This window comes from Cryptotermes secundus, unplaced genomic scaffold (genome assembly GCF_002891405.2).
Source record: "Cryptotermes secundus unplaced genomic scaffold, Csec_1.0 scaffold84, whole genome shotgun sequence".
Lineage (NCBI taxonomy): Eukaryota > Metazoa > Arthropoda > Insecta > Blattodea > Kalotermitidae > Cryptotermes > Cryptotermes secundus.
Window position 1 is genome coordinate 708,555 of NW_019723905.1, and position 25,777 is coordinate 734,331.

The 25,777-nt window shown below is 40.0% G+C and overlaps 1 protein-coding gene across 1 annotated transcript in view; it reads right to left on the reverse strand.

Annotated features, from left to right (window-relative positions):
- The window catches only part of LOC111861929, a 58,287-nt gene that overhangs the window by 30,834 nt on the left and 1,676 nt on the right, over positions 1–25,777 (reverse strand). Inside the window, exons 2-3 of the mRNA XM_033750508.1 lie at positions 9,037–9,213; positions 3,714–3,890 (exon numbers count right to left, since the gene is read on the reverse strand). Of these exons, the coding sequence (XP_033606399.1) occupies positions 3,714–3,890; positions 9,037–9,160 (301 nt within the window). The 5' untranslated portion in view covers positions 9,161–9,213. The remainder of the gene's footprint in view (positions 1–3,713; positions 3,891–9,036; positions 9,214–25,777) is intronic.

Consider the following 25,777-nt stretch of genomic DNA (forward strand, 5'->3'; position numbering starts at 1 on the left):
GATTTGTATTACAATGTTGGGCATACAGATTATGTTTATGCTTTGTATTGTAATTATGCACATCAGAGTTCAGAGTTGTATAGATTCTATTTTTTATGATAAAACATAAAATCTCCAGTATATACAAAGAAGTAACAGTTAAAATTTCTAACTCACCAAACAGCCTTCTGCAGGATGCCCGATTATCAACGCCCATAATGGCTCTTATGCATTTTTTTTTGTACTTTAAAAACTGCATCAATCTCTTTACCTCCACCACCCCAAAACACAATACCATACTTAAATATGGATTCAAATTTAGTAAAATATACATTTCTTAATACCTGTAAACTAACAGAATTACGTAAGGATTTGATCAGATATAGGGCCTTGCTCAGCTTAAGGCAGATATATTGAGTGTGATTCAACCAGCTCAAATTATCAGAGATATCAATACCCAAGAATTTCACCGAAGATGAATATACTAATTCCCTATTGAATAAACGTATGACCGGTCTGTTAAACGTATGACCGGTCTGTTACTAGAAGTAGATCCTTTTCCATATTATTTGAAAAATACTACAAGCTAACTGGACTGATTTATAATGTAAATATTTGGTTAAAATGGATCCTAAAGCGTGAACTGAATTAATCTGGCTCAGATGAGGTCAAGTAGTGGGGACATGTGAACATGTTAATAAAATTCAGGTTTCTCAAAAGGTAGATAATTTCTTGATTAGCTGAGCAACCATCACTTTATGTGCTCCATGGAGTTAGTAGGTTATATTAATGAGAAATTTTGAATCTCTATCAATAACCTTGTATGCATATTGTTTGTCTCTTCAAGATTTCCACAGCACACATACATGCACGCGCATGCACGCATGCAAACACACACACACATTCTATTGACATTTTTAAATAATGTTAAATGCATTTTGGTGCGACACTATAAGATTTCAAAGTCTGACGTCTCAGGATTTCATGGAAGGAATCTTTCTTTTAGAGATTTTACAGTGCCAGAGTTGACATGGGACAACAAAACTTGAACAGTTTTGTGTAAAAAATTAGCAAATTTCATTCATTTAGTTGTGTTTCTTTTATGACAATGTCAGCAGTTCAGACTACACAGGAGTGAATGGAAGGATGATTAATGAATTGGAAAGAATGTGTAAGGAATCCTAGGGTCTAATTTGAGTTACTGCTCTGAAATTTGCATGCAGAGACTCAGAAGAGAAATTGAAAGCCCCCTATCAAGACATTAGATCTTTGTGATAATTATTGTAGAAATATTGTACACAGTACATTCAGAAACCAGTTTTATGTCCAAGAAATAATGTTAATGATGTCAGTAAATAAGGTTTTCCACAGTCTTCATGACCAGTCCAGAACTTAACTAATTTTACATTTTCTACATTGTGAAGATTAAGAAAGACATCTACCAGTAGAAGCGTTAAGTCAAATGCCTGAAAAAGTTATGTCCATTTTCAAACAACACAGGGATGATTAATATTAACTTCCATTATGCTTCTGTTGGTAGCCGGGATAGAGTAGTCGGTATAGCGACTGGCCATGGGCTGGATGACTGGGGGGTCAGACTGCGAGTCCAGGTAGGGTCAAGAATTTTCTCTTCTCCAAATGGTCCAGACTGGCTCTGGGGTCCACCCAATCACCTCTCCAATGGTCACCAGAGATAAAGCAGCCTGCGCGTGAAGCTTACCACTCACCTCCAACTACTGCTGAGGTCAAGAAAATGTGACTCTATACATCCACTTCCCCATATGCTTTCATGGCGTAGAACCTTGTTCATTAAGCACGGGGACAACTTTTTTGCTTTTGTTATTCCCTAATCTCAATTAGCATAAGCAGCTTATAGAAGAGCGACATGCATTCTAGAGTACATGACAGATTCAAAAAGCCAAATATCTCTGAACTTCTTCATATTCCACGATAAGACACTAATTACACTTAATATTATGTAATTAACATTCACAGTATGGGAACTACATAATGAAAAAGAAGACTGTTTGCTTGTTTATCATGCTATGAAGGAATAATTTCATGTGATATTACGAACTAGTGCAGGGGTCTCCAAACTTTTCGAAACGCGGGCCACAGTAGATAATTCAGCACTTTCAACGGGCCAGTTAAATGAGAAATTAATAACTCTAGGTATATGAGTTTTATTGAAAGCACAGAATTTCATAAACTAAATAGAAAGTACGTGAGAATAAATTATCGTATATTAATGACAACAAACAGTAGCAGCAAATACTCATATTTTCATCGCAAATTATATTAAAACAATTAATGTGAATGATGGAACTCTTTTTGCATTCTTAAAATCTGATTAAATTGAGGTTCAAATTTTGAAATGCTAATCACAAGTAACGACTTTAAATGTTCATTGGATAAATTTTCCTTGTATTTCGACTTGAAGTACTTCATCTGGGAAAAAGTTTGTTCACACAGATACGTCATCCCAAAAATGGAAATAAATTTACAAGGAAATTTCTTTAAATTTGGAAATTGCTCAGAGTTCAGAAATTTATAAAATTCGATCAAATTTCCTTCCTTGTATTTGTCTTTAATATGATCATTTTCCTGAAGTTCAATTTTTCCATTTGAATTTGACATCTGCAGCATCACAGTCAAATGGATTTTGAGACAATCTAATTTCCTGAGCACTGGAATCCAAATCAGCAAATTGCTTCCAAAATTGTTCTTTCAAATCTAAAATGTACTAAATCTGCAAATGAGGAAGAAAATTCTGCTTCACCCTTTTTATGCAAATCTGCACAGTATAGCATATGGACAAAGTTACAATTTTTCACTTGTCTTTCCAGAAGTATCAACTTTGCTCTGAATGCCTTGATAAGTGCAAATAAATCACATACTAAGTTACTTTCACCCTGCAACTTTAAATTCAAATGGTTCATATGGTTCATCAGCTCAGCAAAACTGTTAATTTACAAAGCCACTTGGTATCTGATAAAAGTGGTTCGTGATGGTTTTTCTCGGTAAGAAATATATCAATTTCATTCCTGAGCTGAAAGAAGCACGAAAGAACCTTTCCACAGCTAAGCCATCGAACTGCAGTATAATATGTCAGGTCAATAAGCTAGGAATCACATTTACCAGTACTCACTGGAAAATTAGTTCAATTGGCGCATTTCTGCACAATTCTTTCGCGGGTCAGATGTGGCCCGCGGGCCGTAGTTTGGAGACCCTTGAACTAGTGCAATCAGAAATAGCGTTCTTTCACAGCTTTCACGTGTCTGATAGAGAAACGTTCACTTTTCCCACCATCAGGGTGATGGTAACTTTTGAATAAACCATCATTTGCCTCTATAAGAGCTCCTGTTCACTCACATTTTCAGCTGAACAAAAACTGCTTACAGAATTACATTTTTCTAAATATCATTAATCATGTGGTTTTAATAGTGAAAATGAAGTGCATTTTAAATGACGTATACACACAAACTACAGGCTTTAAGGAGTTAAAACTTAATAAATGCATGGATTTGAATTGAACACAGGGCAAATTTAACCTTTTTTCATTCACCTCCTTCCGAAGTCATTTTTAAGATGTTTTGCTTTATTTTCAGCTGATTTCAAATCATTTTGAATTCTTAATGACTATAATGTTAATTTTATCCACACCTGAGGATTCATTGATCATTCTGCAGCACAAATACACAACATAGCAGCCTGTATATGCAAACGTTGCATACCTTTTTCTATTGTTGATGCTATTGTTCGCCTGTTGAAGGATGGTAAAGGATCTGCCCAGCTAACTGACCTCTTGGACAAGTTGAGCAGTTCAGCCAGTTCAGTGTTATACACAACTTCGCATGTGATCAAACAAAACTTCAGTTCCTCCAAAGCTATTCTACTTTCAGACAGTGTCTCTGAAGTGGTAATTTGAGAAAAAGAATACATTACTTGTTACAAATCAGGAAATTGTACAGAAATTGTGAGTGATGTTTATATTGATATCTATTGTTAACTTGATATGGAACTTTATTACAACACAACAGATTTAGGTTAAATAAACTAACAGGTGTTCAATCTTCTTAAGATGACTTAGCAGTAACTTTTAAAATCCTGATCCAATTTCCATTTAACCAAGTGGTGCACATGTGAACTCACACATTCACAATATCTGGGGGATCAGTTATGTGTGGTATGTACATGTTTACATTTAAAGACTTTGATATAAGTGTAAGGTGGGGACCACCATAGCTCAAGCAGTTAGTCGCTGGCTTCCCACTGAGGCCACCCGGGTTCGATCCCGGGTCTGGTCAAGTGGGATTTGTGGTGGACAAAGTGGCTCTGGGGCGGGTTTTCTCCGAGTACTTCGGTTTCCCCTGCCAATCTTCATTCCTCCAACTGCTCCACAATCACCCTCACCTATCATCTGGGGCTGGTACAATAGGCCACAAGTGTATTGTGGCATGTCCATGGAAAGATGGAATAATAAAATCAGAAGAGACGCCCATTACTGGTTTATGGCACAATATAAAGTAACACAACACTGGAAAACTGAAGCTGAGGGATCTACGGCGTTGGAAGACGCTACCAGACAACTGGTGAATGCATATCACACTGAGAAGGCTTAGTATGTGCTGTAGTGAAGTGCAAAATGTGTTAATTAGCGAAACGGTCATAATTACTTGTTGTTACAATCTCTAAGGGTACAATACATATGATTACCAATCCAAACCCGTTTATAGTCACTTATTACGTGAGAGCAAGTGTCAGAAGTGGGATAACTGAAGTAGAGAGGGTCAGATTGAGGGAATAATTGCGCTGATAATATTGGGCATTATCTATCCATATTATGGAGACGGAACAAATGCTAGCATGCCTGTTGGCTGAAACTGAGGATAAAATAAGAACCAACCCAGCCAAGAAGGGCGCAATGCAAAAGGAAATTAAAGACTAAATTACCGCGAGGGTGGAAGTCAAGATAGAGATCAATAAGAAGAAGGTTGTGGTCCTCTGATAAAATATGCTGAGCAGTCAAGAAGAAATAAAAACCCAAATAGGTGTTGTCGTCTCATGGATAGATATACACCAAGACAGGTCACAGTACCCTCAAGAAGAAATGGAAGCCAAGATATATCAAGACATGATGGAGGCAGCGATCAGAAGGGGCAAGAAGAAATCTGGGCCATGATAAGCTCTATCTGGGCTGAGCTGGAAGAGACAATGGAAGATCTGTTGGAAGCGATGTCCCTGTCTTCCCACCTTGTGGTGGCCAATGACCAAGTGGTGCACGCATGATGCGAGGAAGTAGTTGTGGTCCGACTTGCAAGTCCCCTTCAAGCAGAGGATGGCCTTATACAGCCGAGTCCGAAGACCCATATTACCGGAGGAATCTACGCAGCCAGAACTCTGGTCTGGGTTGGCCTGGAGGTGTCATCAGAGTCATGAATTCTGTCAATCATGAGCAAATATTAGCCCAGAGATTCTCATTGGCACGCTGTTAACCATTTACTCTAGTGACTCTGCTTTGTGCAGCAGATCCACAGACGCAGGAAACCGCTGCTTAGTTAGAGGGCGTACTTGCAGTGGCCTGGAAAATATAATGAAAAATACCCATGAGCTAGAAGGTCTCATCACCAAATACGGTTTGCGAAGAACAACGACTGGGTGGACCGACAGAGTGTACCACCATATCAACACTGAAGACGCCCGACCGATTCAACATACCAAAAATGTAACCGAACCATTGAAATCCTCCCCCCCCATCTTTTTATTTCAGTAGTTATAAAGTAGAATTGTAAGAATTACTAAGAAACAGAAAGACACAGTCAGAACAAACAGATAGACCGAACTTGCGCGGACAAAGACATCTGTTAGTTCTTGCTTCCAAGCATCTGGGGTTGTTTCGAAAAGGGCAGAAATGATACTTCATGGAACCCCCACTAGTTTCTTTAGAAATTGAGAAGTTGACTTACGGCGGCAAGACACTTTGAGAATTCGAGACGTGACAGTCGCCACCCCGTCATAAGTCAACAGTGGGAGGGCCAGGAGTTCATTAGCGACCCCTCGTAAGTTACATCTCTGTCATTTCGCTGTTTGGGATTTTAGGCCGAAACTGCTTCTAAAACAATCGGTCACTGGCCGGAACCAAAATTAAGCCAACTCCTCTTATTTGAATCCACCTATCCGGGAATTTAGGAGGAGAAGAGAGGAGGCGGATACAATTAAGTTAGGACCTCTGGCTCGGCAGAGAGTCCAGTTTAAGATGAAGAGTCTGCTAAAAACTTTCGAACGTGGCGGAGGTAAACCCCGCGAATATACTTGCGCGTTAAACTAAATAATTTGAGCAAGTACAGCACCGGCGGCTTGGAAGCCGAGACTAGGCCTTATAGTGTAGATTTAGACTCCGAGTGACTGTGTGAAACAATAAAGTGTTCCAGTGGCAAAGTGCATTGTGTTGGTCAGAAGTGCTTCACCCTCCTTGTCCGAGCCTGGCCCTTAGCCGACCTGAGGAGAGAACTCATCGCCAGGAGCTAGTCGAACCCATCGCCAGCTTCCACCCCACTCACGCCTTCCCTCCTTTAAAATGAATCGCAAACAGCACCTAGCTGTTTGCTGGCGCCCATAATATCAGGTTCTATGCTGAAATTCCAACCCCGTAATCAGCAACGGAAGGAGGAAGCGGTGGAGCCGGGTCAAGCCGGAACCAGCCACGCCCTAACAACTTCAACGGAGGCAGCACCAGGTAGGGCAGTCTAAGTGACAAGTGGCAACCACCTTGTGGCCAACAAGCCTAAAGAGAGGGTGGTCGGTTAAAAAAAGGCTCCCCTTAACCAAACAGATGTGGGTAAGAAGCTCGAGGGCATGACACAACGCGGGGTTATTGAAGAATCTGATAGTAAAAAGTTATCTCCCTTCATCCTCCTCCAGAAGAAAAACGGATACCTTCGTTTTTGCGTGGACTACAGAAAGGTGAGTGATTTGACACCGAAAGAGTGTTCCCCATTGACTAGGATCGATGCCACTCCCTCAGAGACAATTGTACTCCACCCTAGACTTCCAGAACGGTTACTGGCAAGTTGCATTGCACCATGAGATAAGTAGATGCCCTTCCCCGCGAGATGAGGACCTTGCATTTCATGGTCATGCTATTCAGCATCTGCAAGCTCCAGCAATATTTGAACGGTTACTGGAGACCATCTTGTGATAAGTTTCCACCTTGAATTAACTCCTTAAAACCCACTGACCATTATATGCGCCACCTGCTTTAACATAATAAAACTCTGCATTCCAAATATAGAATATTTGCTGTTTACATGTGTTTGTATATGTGTGTTTTTCATACGATTCTTGCAACAAATGGCAAATATTTCCCTAAACAGCCTCAACCAGCTGATTTTTTGTAGCAGAGATACGTGTATAATGTGTTTACTGTGACGTACAAACTGAATTTTTATACGAATATATAGAATGGCCCTAAAGTCGCATGCTGTAGGAATAAAATATTATTTTGTTGCAGGTAAGAAACAAAGGGTCCACCAAATAAAAAAAAACATTTTTACTGTCATCATATAGATCACTCAGTGCATTTCTGTGAACTGTCCTATGGAATGACCACTGCAGTCACTGGACCTTATATCTAGACGTTTTCCCCTGTGGCCACCAGCAGTCTATTGGGTACACCAATTGATCAAAAAATGTCCAGGATTTGCAGAACAAGGTATGGTGTAAGTGTGATAAAATCAGGTAGCTGTAACTTCCCCTTTTTATAAGGGCCTTAAAGCTGGCAGACAACAATGTGAACATTTGGTTAAATTGAGATGAGCTGACTGAAAACCCTATGGAAAGCGACTTTTTGGCCATTTTGTATTATTTTAAAGAATTTAAGTCTTTAAATTGTGAACGATTCACCTTATTGCATGAAAAAGGTGTCAGCCGTTAATTAAACTCTGTCCATTCCATCAAATTAATCATACTGTACTGAGAAACAAAACAAAATATGAGAAAAGTGACAAATCTCTCCTATTAGAAACATAATTAAATTTGCAGTTAGTCAGAACTTATTACAAATCGTTTTTTGAGTAGCTGGTTGTAAAATGCTATATTAGTGGTAAGAATAGTTCCTTGACTACATGATTAAGCATAAGACTGTGCCCCTAGTTAAAGTTATTTTGTAACACTGCTGTTTGCAATACAAGAATAGTAGAGCTATCCAGATGTGTGTATGGAAAAGTACATTATACAACAGTTAAAATTTTGCAGTAACAACAATGTATTTAGAAATGTAATTTAAAATGGCAAAATAACAAATAATTTTTAGTTTAACTAAAATTCATACAAAAGTTATTTATGAAGTATTTCAGGTCCTCCCATGTTGCTTATGACGAGTTCTACCTTTTGGGATATAACACCACGTAGTCTGTTGACAGTCAATCGACATTTCAGAGGAACATGTCGTCTCTGTCTTTATGGTTTAAGAGTAACCTATGCAAGAAACCAGGATGAAAGAGTCAGAAAGCTTTGCAAGCTGTCATGCAAGATAGGAAATGAAGAGTTTTATGTTCTGTGTATAATGCCATGTAGTCCATGTTTTGCTGCCATCTACATGCTAGTTTCTTGCTTGGCTTACACTACAGCTATGTAGATTGAAGTGACATGATCCTCAGAAAAGTGGGTCGACTTTTAACGAAATATAGAACATTATGTTCCAGAAGACAGAACTCTTTAAAATAATTTATGATTTCAAAAGAAATATTACATACAACACAAAGTTAATAATTAACCATTTTAAGCATAATGGTTGTATCTCCTGCTTTAAAATTAAAAACTCTGCATCTTGTTCTCAGAGTATATTTACTGCTTCACGTAATTCATTGACTAAACTGCGATTATTTTCCTAAACTGCAATAGTCAATTGGTTTTTATAAAGAAGACACTGTATATGTCCTGTGAGGTAGGAACTGAATTTATAAATATTATTTAGAAGATATTCGTGCTTCAAAGGACTTTGTAAAAATTCAAATGCTTTAAGATGGCCGCACCAAGAATGAGAGACTGTTAACTTACCCAGCAATCCACTGGACTTGACTTCTGGTAATGATTTCCATGAGGCATGGAGATCATTTCCCAGTAGTCTCTTGACACGTTCTCGAAGCAACATGCCTGATTCTGGGGCTGAAAATTCTTCCATATGCACAATCCCACCCACCAAAATCACGTCGCCATTCACTGTGACTTCACATTCTATGAAAATAAGAAAAATGTTTATTGTGACTCAAACGTGAAAATGTCGTCTCTCAGCAACCCTATAAAAGAAACATAAAAGTGAATTATAACGAATAATGTGAAAACAGATAATTACTCATTTAAGTGCTAAAAATTATCTGACTTTAGCTTCGATTACTATCCACCTCCCGCATTTTGTGTGAGTAGAACTCAACTGGAGTGTCAGTTTTACAATTTAAAATGGTGGAGGATAGTGATATTTAATTTCTGATAGAGATAGTCTCAAATTTTTATTTTTTCGTAAGCACAGTCTACTCATACAGAAATATATTTATTGCTCATTTGTAAATCATGACATGAAATATGCATTTCAGCACTCTACCTATACCATACCGCAAAGAAACATAAATTACAAATGTGAACATTACAGACCAAATCAATGGGAATGGGAAGGTGTGTACTGACATCACAAGACTACATTCTCCGGTACAAGGAATAGTTATTGAACGAATTGTGGAATTCAAGTATTTGAGAAACATACTGTCACATGTAGGGCGGTACACGTGACGAAAATAACGGGTTCTATTTAGGATGACCGGATTTATTAGCACTTCGGTTATATCCCCTCTCTAAATTACAACTAATACACCACTACAGGTGATTTACACACTTTCCAGTCCACCGTTACACACGCAATAGGATTCTCAGTCTTCACTAGTCGTCTCCGGGCAACGGATTTCATCACAGAAACTAGCCCTTCAAATCACTATGAAATCTTCTCGTTATTTCGTCTTCAATCACTTTGTACTCATCTGCCATAATCTGTACTCATTCACTCTTCAGTCTACACAATTCACTAAGGAAACGCTCCATTCCCGTCCTTGTATTCTCAGCTGCTGAACCCTCCGTGAGAGCTCCGTGTCCTTGAATCACGGCTTCTCAGCTATGACTCGTGTTATATAGCCACGGCATGGACAACGCAGAAAACACAATTCTATTGTCGCGTAGCTCAGACGACACAGCAAGCCAGTCACGTGACAGTTATCTCGCGCTGACTCTTGCTTACCAATGACCTATAAACATTTTACCTATTGTTGCGTGCGCGTACCGTGGGGAGTTTATCGAGCCGTTGCCTGGCAATATGTTGATATATCAAAATACTTTTAGAGTTTAAAAGGTATACGATATACTCTCTGAACATGTAACAGAATTAGCCGTAAAGCCAAATTTGTCCCGCCGCCTAATTAAGTACCACACCATAAGGATGGATGGGAAAGTGGCAATATAGATCCACACATTCTTAACCTCTACACTAGACGGATATGAGAGGTTAGCTGCACGCCTACAGCCGGTGAAGGCAAAAAAGCAGCTCGTATTTATTATATAGGAGACTGAATAATGAATTATGTAGCAAAAGGATTTGCAGCAAACAAACGACAACTCAGGCAAAATTAAAAACATAAATTATAGAAGGCAGCACCAAGATATGTGAGACGTAAATTCTGAATGGAAAGATAAAAATATTTGAAGCTGCACGGATGAAATGTCTAAAACAGCAAAATGGGGTCACCAAAGCAAGCTCAGAATTTGGTGGAACATATGTGTGATTGCGGGAAAACTAAAAAACACACGTAGAAAGAAGGCACTGTATTATGTACCAGTGCCCAAGGAAGCAGATTTGATCCTAGAAGATGAGGGAAAGGCCAATACAAGTCTAAAATCCAACTAAAAAGGTAAAGTTATCTCAGTAACAGGCCGTGGGGCGCCATAGGGCTGTGAGCCGTCGAGGCTCCCACACTTTTTAGATAATCGGCTTACAGATGGCAGGCAGTGAGGTGGTCAGACTTACACGCCGGCCGTCCTTCCCCGTCCACGTCCCTTGGGACTCACGACCATATTTTATTTTCTCAGATTTGAACTTCCCTTTTCGTCACCTCCTATGACTTGCAGGGTCACAGTGGAGGTATTCGACCCCGCCTCCATACGACTGTCTGAAAACTCTTATATGTCTGCCTTTACATAGTCTCCGCACCGACCACGAAGAAAACACAGCCTCTATTTTTAAAACGTATTTACAGAACTATAGTATAGCAACGGTCGCGGTACGGACCCCATAGATAGATAGATAGTCACATGATAGCTACCTTGCTAGTCCATTGGTGCACTAACTGTTGTCTAGAAACGAGCTATAAACATTTGTCCTATTGTCGAGTGCGCTTATGCGAGATGTTTATAGCGCCGTTGCCTAGCTATTCACGTTACAATATATAAAACTGTTTAAGTAAATCTTTATTTTATATTATTATTAGTCATTACAATCATGGAAAATAATCTTGAGCTCATTTCTTTTGTACTGCTAAGTTATTACCCGTGAAAGTGGCATTATAAATGTCGAAATATATGGTTAGTTAACGTATCTGTCAACGTTGATTCAAGCCAAGACACACACAATGCCCATACAAATAGAACACACGTACATATTGAGATAAAATTACATTAAGACTCATACCGAAGACGATGAAACAGCCCCCAGGTCCATAACACATTGAACACAACACGACTGTGGGTGAATAACACCCACATCACGAGAGGCTAAAAACAACATGGATTCAATGATCTACCAGACTTCGCAACCTTCAACTCCATATCTCCATAATTTTATAGTACTGCTTCTAACATTTTTTAATATTTGTATTACCTTTAACATTTTCAATTATTTTACTTGTATAATAGGGGGCACGCGGTAGCGTAGTTGGTTGAAGCACTATGCTACAAGCCAGAAGGTCGCGGGTTCAAGTCTCGATGAGGTAATTGGGCTTTTTTTTTCAATTTACTTAATCATTCCAGCCGCACTATGGCCCTGGGGGTCGACTCAGCCTCTAATAGAAATGAGTACCAGGAATATTCTTGGAATATTCTTGGGGGTAAAGAGCGGCCGGTGCGTAGGGCTGACAACCTTACCGCACACCTATGAGCCCACTGTCTAGAAAATGTGGGAACCTCAACATCTCACAACCTTATGGGCCTCCACGGCCTGTTACAGGGATAGCTTTACTATTTGTTTTATTTGTGTAATTTCTAACTCTTTATCCGTATTATAAAATCCCATATTCGTAGTATACTGCACCCCTTACTTACCCCCCCTAATAAATATTTTAAATACAAATTCTTGCATAGTCTACTATTTCTAATTATTTGTCTATATTGTAATTTTTATCATAACACAAGGCAGCGTTTTCTACATTTATAATACGGACTTGCACCACAGTATATATCTATATTGAGATTTCAATTACCTTTATCATATGTATTATATCCACTCCCTGATTATGGTCCCATGAGAACCGAAACAAATAGCAGTAATCAACAAAATTCAATCTATGAGATCATCATCATCAGTAATCTGTCAAGACGACAGGTCCACAGTCTCTTCCAAAACAATTCCTCCACTTAATGCGATCTAGAGCTTTCTCCTTCAAATGACAGTATCCTCTTCTGTCCCCAAGGTCATCCAGCATCTTCTTACGTCTTCTTCCTCGTCTTCTTGTCACTTCTATCCGCCCATCTATCTTTCCTTCGATAACTTCTTTTAGAAGGTAGTTTCTGCGTAAAACATGACCAATCCAATTAGCCTTCCGTTTTCTTATTTCATGTAGGATATTCCTCTGCTCACTGACTCTAATTAACACTTCTTCATTTCTCACATAATCGGTCCAACTGATCTTCTCAATCCTTCTCCAACACCACATTTCGAAACTTTCTAGATGTTTCTCATCTACTGCCCTAAGTGTCCATGTTTGAGCCCCATGCTCCAAATGTAGCATTTCACTAGTTTCTTCCTCAAATTTAAGTCCAATTTGCTGGTAAAAAGATTTCTATGAGATATTGATTATAATTTTTATTCCATTTTCCTTGTTATGTTGACGGATACGTTACCTACCCATATAGCTAAGACACACAACAGGATGCATATTATAAAAATAAAAATAATCGAAATATGTCGGGAAAATGATTAATTTAAACTAATTTAAAGAAATTTTGTTGTAATTGAATTTATCGTGATAATAAATAACGCTGTGGATTAAAACGGTGCACATCTCAAGCAGAAAAACAGAAATATGTCATTTATTTTTCGGGTCACTGTCGATCTTTAACTCACCATTCGCTTTTTGAAGATCACTACCTCCTGGGCTGTAATCCCTATATAGATTCGTAGATAAGTACTAACATTTCGGAGGAATCTCTGCATAATTTCCGTCATAAAATCTTCTACTTGTTAAAAATATTTTGCTTCGTGTGAATTGTGATAAGCACAAGAGACCAGCGTATTGAGCACATTTACTGTAGATAACAACAGGATAAATGCGGTATCACACAAAAAACAAGATAAAGTTAATCATTACTGCTCGTTTCAAAGCAAGAATCAGCCACAGCATGGCCTCCAGTTTCGCATGAAGCTCAGTGTGACACTCACACGCGATGACAATGCAATCTTACGTAGAAAGTAACGACAACGCTTCCGAATTGTATGAGTGAGGAGCTGGCTTCGAATCTCGGCCGGTACGGTGATTCTTCTGATAACATTTTGCTTGTTTTCCATAGTCACTTCATAAAAAATGCTTAGATAAATATCTCAAACCAGACCAAGATCATTCATTCATGGAGCTGACCCCTTCTTCAGAAGCCGCCAATTGTGCACCTACTCAACAAATCCCCAGCATTTTATGGAACCCGAATGTTCATTACCGTGTACACAAGAGCCTTCCACTGGTCCCTATCCTGAGCCAGATCGATCCAGTCCAAACCATCCAATTCTATGTCTCTAAGATCCATTTTAGCATTGCCCACTCACCTACGTCATGGTCTTCCTAGTGGTCTCTTTCCTTCTGGCTGTCCCACCAGTATCCTATATGCATTCCTCTTCTTCCCATTCGTGCAACATGCCCAGTCCATTTCATCCTCCTTGACTTGATCATTCTAATTATGCTTGGCTAGGAGTACAAGTTATGAAGCTCCTCATTATGCAGTTTTCTGTCCAAATATTCTCCCCAACACCCTGTTCTCAAACACCCTCAGTCTGATCACGGTACTGAATTTTCAGGTTCAGGAAAAAGAACCTGGAGAATTTGTTGAGCAACTAATCGATTGGTAGTATGTTAAGAAAGAGTTATTTGACGATGGCCTTTTCTGCGCCTTCTACGCAAGCTGTGACGTTAGCTGCCACGTTTAAATTGCACTAATTACCTTAATAAACATCAGTGAATCATAAAATTATTTTCTCACCTTCGTAAGATGTCACGATGTGCGTGAAGAAAAGATTATATGGTTCTGGACTTGAATGTAGTCCTTACGAACACAGAATGTTTTAAAATAATTATTAACTATCCAAGAATTCTTACAACAATGACCACTGATTGATTAGTCAATCCTAACTTTGAACCTCATCTGTATTTTTAATATAATGAAACCAGACTACATCCTCAGGGCCGATCTGCGTGACGGCTTAAGGTGAGCTGGTAACGCTTGTTGGATGCACGCACTTCGCTGTTCAAGTGTCTACATAATAAAGTAAAATTGTCCCTGTGCTTAACTAATTAAACACTAAGACATGAAGACATATTGGGGGGGGGGGCGGATGTATAGATCAAGGTGTTCTTGACCTTGGCACCAGTTGGAGGAGTGTTGTCAGCTTCAATCCCCTGCCGATTTATCCCTGGGGGAAAGGGCCCCCGGTACCCAATGGATAAGAAGCTGAGTGGGTCCCAGAACGGGTCTGGAGGTGGAGGAAATTCTTGACCCTACCGGGACTCGAAATCCGACCTCTCTGTAGTCCAGCCTGTATCCAGTCACTATACTGACTGCGCTACCCCGGTTCTCCGTCTACAGAGTATGGCGGCAATGGTTTATCAAATATTGCTTCTCCTTATTACCCGATTCCAGGACAACATCGTTTCGAAAGCAGCCTACTTTCTTCACTGAGGGTCTCTCCTTCCTCGATGGCAGTACGTTTACTTCAAGAAGTTTCTAACCTTCAGGTTGACACAAAAATGCATTCACTTACCCTTCGATTATACGAGGAGAGTCAGTAAACATAAGAAATGGATACAAAACGTAAAATTTGTGATATTGGAACATGGGAAAAAAAAGAGAAAACATTTATTTCTTGACATATCCTCCACCAACACTGATACACATGTCCCATCGCTTTACCAATACGTCCAAACCCGCAGCACAGAAGTCTTTTGACTGCCAATTCCGCACCTCCGTTTCATCATTTGCGACTTCCGAGAGAGAATTTCTCGACCCAGTTGTGAACTACTTTACGTGACAGAACACTTCCCAACGTAAACAGGAAACATTTCTTTATGAACATCCTTTGCACTGAGTCCTTTCCCCATAAGAAAAGCACAACAGAACGCTGTTCTACGGTAGTACACCGCTCAAGCACGGTCGCCATTTTGACGACTGAAACCAGCCTGTGCGCATAGCTCATGCGCGTCTGCTACCTAGACTGTCATGAAGGTGGATTATTCTGCTATCTAGTGATACACATAGAGAACCTATTAAATCCTTTACAGATGTTTTACTTCCATTTGTGTCCTATTTACTGACTCTCCCCTGTATATTGGAAGGTCATTATAACGGAGTGAAAACTTTTCAGTCTTACAGATAAGGACAATTTTAAGCTCTTGTTATAATTAAATTCATGGAGAAGGCTCGTTGAGGAGCACGTTATCATATTTAAAAGAAGCTGCATTTGGCTCCTACTCCGTTTCAGTTGGATCCAGACTACAGCTTCACGGCGAATTTAGGACCCGTTTTAATAGCAACCTCCCTCCGATACTTGGAACAATCATCATCATCATCATCATCATCATCAGTAATCTGTCAGACAACAGGTCCACAGTCTCTTCCAAAACAGTTTCTCCACTTAATGCGATCTTCTGTTTTTGGAAAGAGACTATCCAGGAAAAGTGATAATGTGGTAGTTTTTCCATTTGCTTTCCACATCGCAGTACAACAGCCGTTCAAACGACTCTGGTCACGCCTGTTGCTATACGAACTTGAACCATCTCGAGCATCATTTGCTCTGTGCTTCAAGTCGCTGCTGATGACGCTGCTTCCGGCATCAGTTTTCGGTGTCTCTCTTCGTCTGATGCCTACCCTTTGACCTGTCCAGCAAGGGAGGCCCTGCCAGTAGCTACGCTACCGCTGGTATAGCTCTCAGGGTCCTCGGCATACTCAAACCCCCTCACCACGATAAGGTGGAGACACCAAGGAGGGGGACTTGGAACAATGTTCAGCGAAATATATTCCATTAGAGAATGAAAGGTTTCTTAGCAAGAATGTCTGATTCATAAAATTTATCCAAATATTTTCATCGAATTTAGTAGACGCATGAAACTAGTTGGAACTGAAAGGGAAACATCGGCTTCGTCTCTATGCTGACGACATTAAATTACTGCAAGATAACATTAAAGCCACAAATACCGAAACTGCTGTATGCTGGTAAGGACGTTGACCTAAACGAGAACAAAGGGAAAACTAAGTATGTGTTCATTTGTCATTACCAGAATTCAAGACTAGATGTTAGCATCAAGATAAAACTTTAAAACTTCAGGAAAATTCAGTTGCTTGGGAACGACATTGATAAGATAAAATTACATTTTTGGAGAAGTTACCTGACGTCATGAACTACCGATCACAGTGGCTGCGGGGTCTAAGGCATGAACCGTCTTTGCCCGCTCGAACAATGGGATCGTGGGTTCGAATCCCATTTGGGGGCATGGATGTCTGTGTGCTTTTATTCTGTTTATGTTGTTCTGTTTGCAGGTAGCGGCCTTGCGACGGGCTGATCCCCCGTCCAAAGCGTCCTACCAACTGTGTAAGAAGATCAAGAAACTTGAAAAGCGGCAATTACCCAACAAATGACTGTAGAGCTACAGACAGATGAAAGTAAGAGAGGCAAGTATGTATCTGTCATTAATTACGCAACTTCTAAGAGAACATCCAAGGATGTGGTGGTATAGCTCCACGCGTTTAACTCCATACTAGATACAGATGTGCGGTCACATCTATGTTCCGGGATCTTTTTCCCTGGGAAAGTGCTCCTGGATTTAATTCGTAGGAAGCTGGTGGGTCCCAGAGCCGGTCTGAACGAGTGACGCAGCGAAAATCACTTCTCCTGCCCCAAGTGGAACGCCGGTCGTCCTGCCTCTAACCAGCCACCACACCCATATATAGGAGAGCCAACAGGGTCACTTAGCCCTGGTCCGTTACCCTAGTAGGACAACATATGTACTCTTGTAAGATTTGAGGCTTTCACGGCGGTGACTATGAAGAAAGCAGTCTTCTGGGATTTGGCACCGTGTATATGTGGTGTTAACCGACGTTTCGGAGGAACGTATCGCCCCCATCTTCAGGGTTGAAGAAAAAGTATAAGTAAATCTGCAAGCGACAACACCGAGAGACACGGTCTATACTTTTTCTTCAACCCTGAAGATGGGGGCGATACGTTCCTCCGAAACGTCGGTTAACACCACATATACACGGTGCCAAATCCCAGAAGACTGCTTTCTTCATATGTACTCTTGTTTAATTTCCAGAATTATAATAAGCAAGCAAAAGTGGGGGAATTCCGTTTAATTGAATTGTGTACTCCTTGCTCTTGGCCTTTCATCGACATTAATTTGAACTGCTTAGATAAGAGAAAATCTTATTTGTAACAACATTCATTAAATAAATTCATATATAATTCAATCCTAACAGCATGTAGAGAAGTCCTTCCTAAGAAACCTCCAGTCGCTCACCTACTCAAGAAATTCCCAAGCCTCATTATCGTTTTCTCAAGAGCCCGCCACTAGTCCTTACCCTGAGCCTCATCAATCCAGTCCATACCACACCATCCCATCTCTCTAAGATCCATTTTAATATTATTCTCTCATCTGCGTCTAGATTCTCCTACAGAATGGTGCACGAAATAATCCAGTATTTCATATGTTAATTGAATCTTTATTTCAATTACATTACTAGACATTAACATATAAAAAGAAAGACCATTGCAAGGATATTTATCCTCTGTGAATCAGCTGTTCAGTAGGGCCACCATTACGTCTGTCAAACTCTTCAACAAAGATAAATTAGAGCTAAACCACAGAAGAGATTGTGAAGTTCTTTTTAAGATAAATTAGGTTTTATAAGCTTCAACACGGAAAATGGGACCTCTGCGTTTGCTACTGAAATAGATTAAATTTACAAACCTCGCAATGCATAAACAAATTTGGAAAAATTTATTTAAAAAAAAATTGCAGCAATATATTTCAAAGTTTCAAAAGCAGTAATTGATCTTTCAGTTTCCATTCTTAGAAAAAAAGTGTTTATTTATGAGTACTATTCTCACGGTTCACTTCTGAATGTTTCATATTTCGTTCCACAAGGCAGTTTCTAAATTTTATGAAAATTTCGCAGTTCACTTGCATTTAGACTCTGCAGTTTTTCTGTGCAAGTCGAAAAACCAAATACCTCATTGTAAAAATGGAGCATTTCAAATGTTTTATTAAGAGGACCTGCATACGACCACCTATCATACAACACGGGAATTCTCCACACATCATATAACGTCTCGACAACAGTGCCACTACACCCAACTTGAAACCAGATCAAATGGACATCGTACCCATCTAGAAAGAAACCAGAGCAGAGTGACCAGTACACCAGCGAAATAACTAACTGATATGTCCATATGTTTTAATCTTAAATTCGATCTTAATTTTACCTTCAATTAGATGTACAGTAATTTAACTATATATATCTAATATCAGAATAAGTAGACCAAAAAGCAGATATTACCATGAGTTTTGTTACCAAACACAATATTACATGTCATATAGTCATATTGAAAATATGGATACATATTAAAATCAAGTTCAGAAACCTAAGCACAAACAGTACACCTTATGATGACCCAATAAGGACCCAATAAGGGTCGTAATATGCAGTATTTTTAAGATTCTAATGTAAATAATCCATATTACATATTTTAGAAGAAACTGCTGTGTCGTCGGATTTAAAAAAGATGAATTGCGTTAGAAATTCGGTTTAAAATTTTGATTCTCCACTCGGAACCTTCGGAACCTTCACAGTAAAACAAAATTCGCTTCTGTCGTACTCGTACTTGAGAAAGAATTGGGTCACTGCCCAGTTTTTGAGAAATTTCTTCAGCTGACTTACTGAATGCTTCAAACGACTCATCGCTTCTAAATTCTTAAAAAACTGCTTCGTAGCATCTACCACTCTACCATTATAGTAACATCTGCCGAAAGGATTCTGTGTAACTTGCTTACTTTGTTAATCTGAAATTAAATGTCGTACAAGATTATTAGGGCCGGTCACGGTAGCCGAGCGGTCTAAGGCATGTACTGTCTTCGCTCGCTTGGAAACCGGGATCGTGGGTTCGAATCCCACTCAGGGCATGGATGTTTAGATTGTGTGTGTTTTTTTCTGTGTCTGTGTATAGGTAGAGGCCTTGCGACGAGCTGATCACCCACCCAAGGAGTCCTACCGAATGTGTAAGATCTAGAAAAAACCGAAGTGAACGGAGAAGTTCATGGAGGTAGGCCTAGACCCACTGGGGCTGTAGTGCCAAGGAAAAAAAAACACATGATTAGAGGCTGTAAAACTGATATGAAGGTATCTAATCAGCAAGAGTGCTTGCCTCAGAAACTGCAAGTTCAACTGCACTGGAGTCTAGAACTTTCTGTAATGCTTGGCCTCGCCATTGCTCAAGCGTTTAGTCGTTGGCTTCCCACCACGGCCGCCCGGGTTCGATCCCGGGTCTGTGTCAAGTGGAATTTGTGGTGGACAAAGTGGTGCTGGGGCGGGTTTTCTCCGAGTACTTCCGTTTCCCCTGCCAATCTTCATTCCACCAAATTCTCCATCATCATAATCACCCGGGGCAGGCTACTACAGGCCAATCAGTGGCAGCCGTGCCGAGTGGACCCACTTGTACTCCACCCCCCACTAAGCGAATTTACAACAACAACAAAAAATTAACCATGGTACTGGCCTCGGATATTAGCACGACTGTCACAAAACTGGCCTCGAAAATTTTTAGATCCAAATTAATATTATCAAAGAAATAAAGAAAAATTTAACTAAACCTCAACCAGTGCCGTTAGCGATATGCAAAAAAATAAAAAAATATTCCTTAATTTGGCATTTTTTTGGGGTCAATATCAACATAACGCAGTAGAATAGACATTTGTCAATTTTGACTAATATCAGGAGTGTAGCCCATGACAACCGAAAAAATATTTTGCTGCTCTCATAAAATGGACGGTACGTTTGAGAATTTCTCTTAAAATTAGTCAAATACGAGTAATTTCATTCTGAATATATATTCCACAATAAGTGCCAAAGCTTTTTTATTTTTTAAATGCCTCAAATGTTCTGACACGAATGGAATGAATTTTGCAAGGAACTCTAACTGGGACAAGAAATTTCCGTTGATAAGATCATAAAAGCGCTCACGGTGTCCGTGAACGACATTCAGCCAACGCTTGAACAAAAACAAATAAACGTTCAAACACTTAATGCTGGTGTTTCTTTTAATTTTGAATCAACCTCTGACGAGAACTGTCTATAGTTACATTTACACTCAAGTAGGCTGCCAGAGTCCTCAATTTCTGCATGCAGTTAATCTGATCTGGAGATGCAACATTCATGCTGTTTTAATTTTTGGCCTGCGTATACCCAGTCTGAGAAACCCTCACTGGTTGATAACATTTTTCGGTTGGAAAATATCTTGTAGCAAAATCAAAATACTGAATTATTTCTAGTAGAATAAACAAGCTAGCTTCTAGCAAATTTGTCACAATTACCAAGACGCCTAATATAGTGTCGCATGTATGAGTGACTACAGACGGGGTTTGGATTGGTGACTAGATTTATTGCGCACTTACAGATGGTAAATACAAGTATAATTATATCTCTCTCGCTAATTAAATCATTCGTCGTCTCACTACAACATATACTAAGTCGTCTCATTTTGTTTTCACTAGACGTTTCCTGGTAACGGACCCTAACAATGCCTTCTGCTTACGTCCTTACTGACTGGCGAAAATCTCTCAACTAATTCGCAGGCTAGTGGTCATCTCATGCTAATCTACTCTTCTTGTTGACTGACCTCAACTAACTAAATTCAAAGTCAGAGTCAGGGTTACTTTACGACTGGCGGTTTAGCGCCAATCAGTTCGTCTTGGTGCCAAGCCCCTTGAGGATCACAACCACAGATTTTTTCGACTGAACCTTACGGTCGTAGTCCTTATGTAACATCCTCTCTGACGAGATGGGTTTGTCGTGTACTACTGCTGCTGGCCCTCGCCAGTGCAATTATTCTCGGGTCTGAGTCCCGCGGGACTCATAAACATATTTTACTGTCTCAGATTCGAGACTCCCCCAAACCTAGAGGGACAGGTCCCTGTATTTATGTATATCCCCCCAGGAAGAGGGAGGCCCGGTTGTACTCCAAGACACTATTATTCCATTTTCGTTCACTGCTCCGTTAGCAGATAATGCCTGTCCTGGCTATAACATCTCGGTACGGGCCGCGTAGAAAACACGGCTCCTCACTGTCGCAGTTCCATCGTCGCCCTAGGAATATTCTTGTTTGCTATGCTGTTACTCAGCAACGACTGTCGTATATTTGCTATTCCGCGATCGTTCCCTAGCAGCGGGCGTTGTTTATAGTCATTCCCTAGCAACAGGTGTACATGCTACAGTAGCAAAGGATATTAAATTTCCCACCAGTAACATTAGTATAAAAATCAAATTCTTCATCTTGAGTCATTATTTTTTAAATCAAGTCGACCATTTCCTGCTCACTAATGACTCCAGCCATAATGCTGGATCATCCTAAACTGAAACAATATTACAGCTTAACACTTGTTGCTCGATAATGATTTCAGGATCTGAATCAACTTCAGAATGAAGTGAAGGGACCGAAGATTCTTGAGACAATAAGACAGACCGGTCAGACAAATTTTCTGCTCGAGTTCAAACAATTGGACTTGGGCAGAAATATTTGGTCTAGCCCTAATGCTTGCTTCGAGTGTTTTCAAGGTTGTGTTCTAGCAGCAGAGGAGCTTGTCAATGGCTGCAAGGAGTTTGTTTCTTTTGTCCTTTTGCAGTTCCTGATTCCCATTTTCTCCCAGTATCTCGATCAAGATGCTTCACTTTTAGCCGGCAAAAATATAATAATAGTATAATACGTGAAGAAGCCGGGATATCATAGTCGGTATAGCGACTGGCCACGGGCTGGACAAGTGAGAGGTCGAAGTTCGAGTCCCCGTAGGGTCAAGAATTTTCTTTTCTCCACGTAGTCCACACCGGCTCTGGGACCCACCCAGCCTCCTATGCTTATTAATTTATTGTTATTAACTAATGACGTGTAATTCTTACTTCAGATTCAGTCATGTGGCCGCAAACTGGAAGTCTGGAATACTCTTCTCTAGCAGAGCATTAGCTTCAAAGAAAGTACTGTACATATCCCTGTCATAAGAAGGGGAATTGATTCAAGCCCAACTCAGCCCAGCCTAACCTAACCTCTGGGTGACTAATCGTGACTTCTGTCCTGTATTTCTATTTCAGTGTTATGGCTTAAAGCAGATGACAAAACGGCCTATGTATGTAGGGTTTGAGGCGAACTGCACGTACGTGTCTGACAGGACAGCATATCATTCAGTGCTAAACTTCGACATCATATATATATATATATATTAGCACTGTCTCATTTTCACATGTTCTCATTATGCATTAATTTGATTTCGTAATTCTGAAAATAATCATTAAGCCACTGTTGTCTTACTGGGCCCTCATAGTGTCACTGAAGCTCAAGTAGCTATTGTTTTCAGGGTTAGGAAGGCAAGACTGGCTCAAAATAAACAAGCAAGTTTCGTCTCACTAACTTTGTTCAAGGATGTGATTTATAATTGTCGCTGAAGTCAGAACAGAAGACCATCAACAGTTATATATGAGGTGTTGATGTGAAAGAACAGAGGAGGAAGTGGAAGAAAAATACTTGTGAATAAATTAAATCTTATTATATGGGAATAAGTTATCAAAATGAATGAGAAGAAAAACGCGACTTGGAATATTTCAAGCAATATACATAATCGTCAGAAATAAATTTAAGAACACGGTTATTAAACAGTTGGACAAATTTATATACAGAGTGTTTCACGACTTTAGGGCATAACTGCAGGAGGCGATTTCCTAGGTCTCTGTGATCAAAAATTTCATATAAACATGTGTCCGATTTTGGACGGTTACGGGGTTATGACCGTTTTTTCATTCCCGTACACGCCCTCGTGTGAACCGCGTCTGTCAGCTGGCGGGTCGCTATTTTGAGCCAGCTACAGACAGAGCGTTCTCGTTATCTCGACACTTGAGATGTACATAAGGCGGGGAGGGTTGGTATGTCCGGCGCGATTCACAACCGAGCGGCAGCCTGTGTTGCGGCCGGCGGTGGCATTTTCGAAAATCAGCTTTAAGCATCAATCAATTTAAATTAAAGGTAATTTCACGAAGTTAACTTTACATTCATACTTTAAATGTATCATGTATTATGCTGGTTTATTATTTTGTTCCGTTTATTGCCAGTAATCGTTACCTTCTATTCTGAGTTTAAAACGGTCATAACTCCGGATGCAAATTGACTTCTTGTTAGCAGTCCGGCATTAAATATGTGAATCCCAAACTAAGTCCCTACCTGGCCGTTGCTTTATTTTAGAAAGTTTACAAATTTGTTTTACGGAGCTGTTTTTTATGTGCATACTTTGGATGAGCTTGAACGGGACACATCATCTGTTGGTCTATGCTGATGATGCGAATTTACTGGGTGATAATGTAGATACCATAAAGAAAAACACACAAACTTTAATTGACGCAAGTAAAGAGGTTGGTCTAGAAGAAAACACAAAGAAAACTAAGTATAGGTTGCTGTCTCGTCAGCAAAATTCTGGGCAAAATCATGACATAAAGATAGGAAACAGATGTTTTGAAATTGTGGCACAGTTAAGATATTTGGGAACAACGATAACAGATCGAAACCTGATTCAGGAGGAAATTAAGAGGACACTGAACTCGGGTAATGCTTGCTACCATTCAGTCCAGAACCTTTTGTCTTCACGTCTGCTGTCCAAAAGCATAAAAATTAAAATATACAAAACTATAATTCTGCCTCTGGTTCTGTATGAGTGTGAAACTTGGTCTCTGACATTAAGGGAGGAACATAGACTGAGGGTGTTTGAGAACAGGGTGTTGAGGAGAACATTTGGACCGAAGAGGGATGAAGTGACAGGAGGTTGGAGAAAACTGCATAATGAGGAGCTTCATAACTTGTACTCATCTCCAAGTATAATTAGAATGATCCAGTCAAGGAGGATGAGGTGGGCAGGTCATGTAGCACGAATGGGGGAGACGAGGAATGCGTATAGGATATTGGTGGGAAAGCCATAAGGAAAGAGACCACAGGGACGACCAAGGCGTAGGTGGGTGTACAATATTAGAATGGATCTTACAGAGACAGAATGGGATGGTATGGATTGGATAGATCTGGCTCAGTATAGAGACCAGTGGAGGGTTCTTGTGAACATGGCAATGAACCTTCTGGTTCCAAAAAATGCTGGGAAATTCTTGAGTAGCTGCTGAATTGGCGGCTCCTCAAGAAGGGCTCAGCTCCATGAGTATGTAAGTAAGTAAGTAAGTAAGTAAGTAAGTACTTTGGATGAGCACCGAACAATTGTGTATAACATTTGTGAAGGGTATACATACATACTTATACACACACACATATACTGTATATTGTACATAGAAATAGGAATTAAGATTAAATTGTAAATATATGTAAATACTGATAATGGACTTACTAACACAGACTATGACTGACAAATGACAGACCCGACCTCTCGTCAGAGAGGGCGCCCCAAATGAACAGGACAGTAACTTTCATATAAAGAAAAGAAATCTGGTCATGAGCCCCAGTCGGGGCTCGACACCAAGACAGACAGACTGACTGACCATCAGTCGCAATGTGACTTTGACTTGACTTAAGAGGCGACGAAAAGGGAAGTCTCGAATCTGAGACAGTAATATATGGTCTCGAGTACCAAGGGACTCGGACCCGAGGACTGCGGTGACAAGAACCAGCAGCATATACAAAAGTCAGACCCGTCCTCTTGTCAGAGAGGGCGACGACAAAAAAACAAGACCAAAACTGTCAAACAGTAATAAAATCTGGTCGCAAGACCCAGATGGGTGCTTTATGCTAAGACAGACTGGCCGACTAACCGTCGGTCGTAAAATGAGACTCAGACTGGAAGTAGCAGCAGAGTATTGAGTTTCGGAACGCCAGCCTGCCAGGATATTAACTTGCGTGCAGACGAACTGAGTTGAGTTGGCAGTTACAGAATAAGGGCAAGAAAGGAATTAGGCTGTGCAAAGAAGACTTCATGCGTGATTTGTAGTGACAGTGAGACTGTTATAAATCTGTTGCCAGGATACGACTAGTGAAGACTGAGATCCA